This window comes from Limulus polyphemus, unplaced genomic scaffold (genome assembly GCF_000517525.1).
Source record: "Limulus polyphemus unplaced genomic scaffold, Limulus_polyphemus-2.1.2 Scaffold737, whole genome shotgun sequence".
Taxonomy (NCBI): Eukaryota; Metazoa; Arthropoda; class Merostomata; order Xiphosura; family Limulidae; genus Limulus; species Limulus polyphemus.
The window spans coordinates 98,744-105,167 of record NW_013666347.1 but is presented as its reverse complement, the minus strand read 5'-3'; the positions used below and the strand labels follow the sequence as shown (position 1 = coordinate 105,167).

Here is a 6,424-nt window from a genome sequence, read left to right as displayed (position 1 = left end):
CAGAGCTCAGATAGCCCATTGTGTAGCTTTGTGCTTAATTACAAAACAAACAAACAAGTGTTATAAAGTGTTAACATTCTGAAACTCATTGTCGTAGTTATTTGAAATTGTAAACATATTTTCAGATTCTGATTTAAAAAAATTGTATTTGCTATAATACTTTAGACGTACAGAAAGGCAGTTTATGCTATAAAACGAAACTCTTATGAAATAGTTTAAAACGGGAGACACGAGCAATCGAAAGCTACTTATAAAGGGGGAAAAAAAAACTTCAATAGCGTTTTGAATTACTCCTCCCTCGCCCCAAATGGATATTATATTTAGGGCTATGCATGACTTTGTGGTTAGCTTGCCCAGACTATGAATCCGAGGGTTCGTGGTTCGCGGCCTACTGCTACAAAAACGCGCTCCGCAGGTTAAGTGTTGTTTGTGTGAAATACTTCGCAAATAAAAAAAACTAAAATTGAAATCGAAGCCAGTCGTCACATGATGACAACGACATTGTGTCGTCGTGTAGCAAACAACGTTTGACTAAGCAAAAAACAGGTAAAGTGGTTCCGAATGGAAAAGCCAATATGTAATCTGTGCTCCTCGGACAAAGGCCTTTCTATCAATATGAGATTTGTAGCATTTGATCAAGAAAGTTCCGGACAGTCAGACGCAAGCGTAGCATTTACACAGTTATTGTTTGTTTCAGAATTTCCGCTTAAAGTTACGCAAATGATTATCTGTGCATAGCTGTTTCTAATTTGAGCTTATAGACTCGAGAGAAGGCAGTTAGTCAACAGCATCCATCATCAACTCTTGGACAACTTGTTTTCTGACCAACAGGTGGGATGTGACTATCACTCTTATAGCGCATCCACGACCCCAAGGGACGTGTAATTTCCTAACAAAAATAATATTCCACTAAATACAGTTGCTATGAGTTTTCTTAACTTATTTAGATCTAAAATACGCATTCCTTCATGACAACTTTACATTAACTCTACTTTGCAATAATTGAGCTTTTATTCGTTTCCTAAACTGCTATAAACACCTTTTAGCTATTTTTCTATACGGGTTTATTCTTTTTTGTGAGTTTCTTTGTTTCAACTCGTAAAACCCTATCATACACTGAACGCTCATACCCGTTTCATACTCTGTACACTTATATAAATACCATTACTATACTATATTGTTTACTTTACGTGTAGTTTTATTAAACAAAGTTACGTAGACGTAACTCTGTTTACCTGTGCACGTAAAATTTTTTTCAAATACATACATAATGCCTGCAAGAAAGCGTTGCTTAAATGCCGTGCGTGAAAATGATAGAATAAGGAATATTCAAGCGAAGGCACGAAAACTACCGCAAGTGTTTTGCGAGTCGCAGCTAATTTATTGATATTAGCTCTTTTTTATTCGATATTACGTAACAGACCTCTACTTGCGAATGCATGTATGACAAATTTTGTGTTGCAATTATAAAACTACTTATTTTCACCCTTTGTACTCAATCACTAAAAATACATTATTTAAAATGGAGGTCAGACTGGCGGGCTAAGAGCAATGAGTTTGAGTGAGCCACAGAAGAGGCCAACCATGCTTGAAATCTTATTGTAGGTTAAGGTTTAAATCTCATATTTCGCAAGCAGCCTTGTATAAGTAAAACTTTAGAGTATCAGGAAGATTACTATGGGATATTGGTTCATTATTACATCTTCAAAACCTGGTCATTTGGACTAAACTCTGAAGTGTACGTTAAAGTACTCTTTGGTCACGTAAACGACTTACATATTGTACTGACTAAATAGAATAACTTTAATTTTATAATCGTTGCGCCTCCTCAGTTGCACTGTCATTGTTTAAAACTGTTTCATAAAATATTTATGAAGAGCAGAGAAATTGACGATAGCTTAAAAACTGTCCTTACAAATGGCATTGTTCAAGATTTTTTGTTAAAATAAAAATGATTTAGGGTTTTAAAATAAAGTACAATTCAGTATGACTTTTGCACTTCTGAATTCCTTGACATGTTGCTTTAAGGATTTTATTTATAACTAACTATTATCTTGAATATCTAAACCATTAGTTCACAAAAATCTGTGTGTATCCGCTAAAAACTTACGAGCCGCTAGACCGATTGTCACCAAATCTTGCATGTACCCTTAAGGCCAACCAGAATTCTAGTATATCTCGTTCTTCATTAAGTAGCAAAAATTACTATTTCTAAACGATTTATTAAGCACTTTAGAACTGCGCACTATAATATCGGCTCCGAGACGTTTTCAACCGCTTACTAAAGCCTTAGGTGAGCCTATAACCACTACACCACACTACAACAACAAGCAGTGTGTTTCTTCATGTATTATGATCATGAGCCGCTGCTTTACCTAATCTTGCTCTAAAAACGTTTTTGTTTTTAATGAGCAAACTAAAAAACTTTTTTAATTGAAACGCCTCATGCGATCTTCTTATGAGTCTTACTTACAGTAAAAATCGTTAACCATTAAAGTAAAAATAACCGATATTCCTTCATTTTACCTAAATTTATACTAAATATTTTTGTTGCACAAACTAATTCAGACTACTGAATTATGTTTACGATACTTTTGTTACGTTGAACTATTTTCCACCTTCATATTTTGTAAGCATTTTGTTTCACTTCTGGTCAAGATTTTTATAATCCTCATTAGGCATATAAATACGAAATGCTGATAGGCACCCAAGATTGAAATGTTAACGTAAAATTTATACAAAGGACAATGCTCGCTCCAGCTGAGTGTATTTAAATAGTTGATTTTTATATACGTTTTTCCAAGTCATGTTTCTTGCTAGACGTAAAATGGTGGTTTCTGATTATTCAGTTTTTTGTTTTTTTTTCATACCTAATGTTTAGAATTCAAAAATGACAAGTTAAATTAATAAAAATATGGGGAAACATTTCTGCAGTTTACGTGACTATAATCACAAATGTTTGGCCTATTGGTTTTCCGATGCTTCTCCAGCTTTCGGCGCATAAACCGTAACTTTTAAAGCAAAGTGGTTTCTTATCTCTAACTTGAATTAAAGGGTCTCTTTCAACCTTCGTTCGTTATCAGAGCGAGAGCTCCTAGGGGAGGGACAACCGCCTGATCAAAAGCCTTTTGTTTGACAAAACGGCACCTTTCCAAGATGGGAACCAAAGTAATTGCGTTGGATTTAGTAAAGACATAATATGTTTGCGTTATGTTAGTTTGAGCCGTTCTAAGCTCTTTCTGCTATTAATGCTAAACAATACACATGTAACTTGAAATGGGCTTATGAAAGGGGAATTCGTTGCCTGTATTTTCAAACAAGATAAATTATAATAATTAGGTGTGTGTGTGTGTGTTCATATAATAAGCGTTATCTCTCTTCCAAGTAAAACAGGCATAGAAATAAAAACCTATAATTGTTTTATTCGTTGATACGAATGTGCGTTTTTGGAACTTAATGGTCGTAAAGCAAAGTCAAACCATTTCATTCCAAACAAAGATTGGAGAGCAAATGTAAAAAGTAAGAAATTTTATTCTTATTGAAACGCTCTAGGCGGCCTCTTCTTATCAGAAATGTTAGGATACCAAAAAAAAATCGCTAAACATGAAAATAAAAATAGCAAAGAGAAAGTGATAGATGATTTTCAAGGAAAAGGTTGATAGCAGTATCCTTATATTCAGTGTTGAACTTGATTTATGCTCCTGTAAAAAAAAAGACAATTAAATGCTCGTGTTTCTCATTAAAACAATAGATTATCATCTCATCCTGTAACATTAATTTTCCTACTGATTTATAGTTTTTGGATAAATAAAAGACATATTCCCGTTGTAAAAATAGAGAACTTATTCGGTAAATTTATACGTTTTTATTTTTTCATCTAACTTGCGAAAAGGTTTGTAACTTCTGACATAATAAACTTTGACCTGTTGTCACGTTCTACAATTGTTATTTTTATTACCCAAAGACTAAAAATATCTGACCAATAGGGATGAGTTATTTAGTTAATATACAAATAACTGTTTTAATTAACTTATGAGCCTGGTGGTTATGGCGCTCGACTAGCAACCTGCCAGTCGCGAGTTCGAATTCCATTCAATATGCTCGCCCTTTGAGCAGTGGGGATGTTATAATGTCCCGGTAAATCCCACTATTCGTTGATAAAAGAGTAGCCCAAGAGTTGGTGGTGGGAAGTGTTCCCTCTAAGCTGCGCGGCCGCACGACAACCAATCAAGTGCTGCGCACATCCCCAGTCTAAAAAAACTGGTAGCGCTCATCCGCACATTGCCTTGATACTGGTGCACAAGAAAAAAATTCATTCCGCACATGGGCTAAAAAAATTATAGGGAACATTGGTGGTGGATGGTGTTGACTAGTTGCCTTCCCTCTAGTTTATCGCTGCTAAATTAGGGACAACGAACGCAGATAGCCCTCGTGTAGCTTTGCGCGAAATTCAAAGTAAACCAAACCAATAACTCACTTACATATATACTTACATATAATTGGTACTTCTCCGTCGCTTTGTACATACGGTATATACCTGATATAACAATGTAATGACGACGTTTAATGCCGATGTGTCTCAACGTTTAAAGTTTATATTCAAAACTTCTGCAACAAATTGAAATGTTTCGTGAGGTGGATCCTTATAGCCATACAGCTGCAACTAAATATCAGTCTTGTAGAATTATACAGCCTAGACTTACTTCTGGGAAGAAACGGTCCACTACTCGTGCAAGATTAGGTCCACAGCATGTTATCTGTCCAAAATACAAATAGCCAAATGTCATGTTTTACATCATACGTTAATGATAATAAGTTCCAGTATTGTGCACAAAATGTAAAACATTGTAGATATAGAGAAAACAACACGACATGATTTAAAATGATACGGAAATGATACTTACAGGAAATGTTGTTCCTATGGAAACGTTAGTTTATGGCAAGTTTCACTTTCACAAATTACTTAGCGCCTCCAGAAACTTTGAAGGTGCAGGACTTGTGTAGAAATGGTGGAAGTTTGCAGTAGAAATTAAACATCAATGCATCCATATAAGGAAGAACTATAAAGGGTCTAATAACGTAAGTGGTTTAACTCTCAAATCCCTTACGTTGAAAGTATTGTAAAGGCTGGACGAGACGCGTAAAACATTTGCGGCTCAATTGGTATCTTTATTTCAAAACTACTCCTTTAAATACGGGATTTATATAGTAATACAAAATAATTATAATCGCAGACACTATAAGTCCACTTGTGTTAGTTCTAACATTAGTTAAGCCTTTATTAAGTACGGCCTATATTCGATAAAGAGATAAATTAACACTGTTATTTGTGTACGTTTTTTTGCTTTAGTTCAGTTAGGGCTAAACCTTACTGCACATAACACTATTAATAAATAATTTCATATTATTCTACAACCTAATGTTAGACCTTTTTAAAACTTTGATAAGCCTATACTATGTTGTATAATATGTCTACTAAAGTACATTTACGTCCTTTCTGGCGTAACTCGACGATTTAATAAAGATAGGTTTTTAAATTGCTAAAAAGGTGCAATTTTTTGTACTAAAAGTCCAAATATATCTTTAATTTTCGATCAATCGTAGACTACTCCGTCTAATTGACAGGAAGCCAAGTTACTTAAATTACGTAATAAGTTGATATAACATCAGTGCGTGACCGAAAGACAGACGGATACATACTGTGTTTTATAGTGTTAGATTGTTTGCGTATAGTACAATGTACTCCGTACAGTAGTATCAACACACTTCGTGGTTAGCTTCTCTTGTTGAACTCTTCTGCAGCTCATTTGATTGGGACAAAAGTGAACATTTTATTTGTGAATCTTTCTTGTTCTTCCTGTTGTGTGTTAGCTTGCTTAACTTCATGTTTTCCAGGACTGCCATCGTGAATCAAATGTTAACACATAGCTCCAACAGACGAAGTTGTACACTCAGAAACGTCTCTCAGATTCTGATAGTTAGTCTTGTTCCATCGCAAGCATGACTATATCTGCTGAAGGTGAAACTTCAAACTTGACATGTGACATCAGAAGACTACTATATCTGCTAAAGGCGAAACTTCAAACTTGACATGTGACATCAGAAGACGACTATATCTGCTGAAGGTGAAACTTCAAACTTGACATGTGACATCAAAAGACTACTATATCTGCTAAAGGTGAAACTTCAAACTTGACATGTGACATCAGAAGACTACTATATCTGCTAGAGGCGAAACTTCAACCTTGACATGTGACATCAGATGACTACTATATCTACTAAAGGCGAAACTTCAATCTTAACATGTGACATCAGAAGACTACTATATCTGCTAAAGGCGAAACTTCAACCTTGACATGTGACATCAGAAGACTACTATATCTGCTAAAGGCGAAACTTCAACCTTAACATGTGACATCAGAAG

At 34.9% G+C, this 6,424-nt stretch overlaps 1 protein-coding gene across 1 annotated transcript in view; it reads right to left on the bottom strand.

Moving 5' to 3' along the window:
- Positions 1-6,424, bottom strand: part of LOC106460265 — a 70,317-nt gene that overhangs the window by 459 nt on the left and 63,434 nt on the right. The window contains exon 6 of the mRNA XM_022386936.1: positions 4,704-4,757. Coding sequence (XP_022242644.1) covers positions 4,704-4,757 — 54 coding nt within the window. The remainder of the gene's footprint in view (positions 1-4,703; positions 4,758-6,424) is intronic.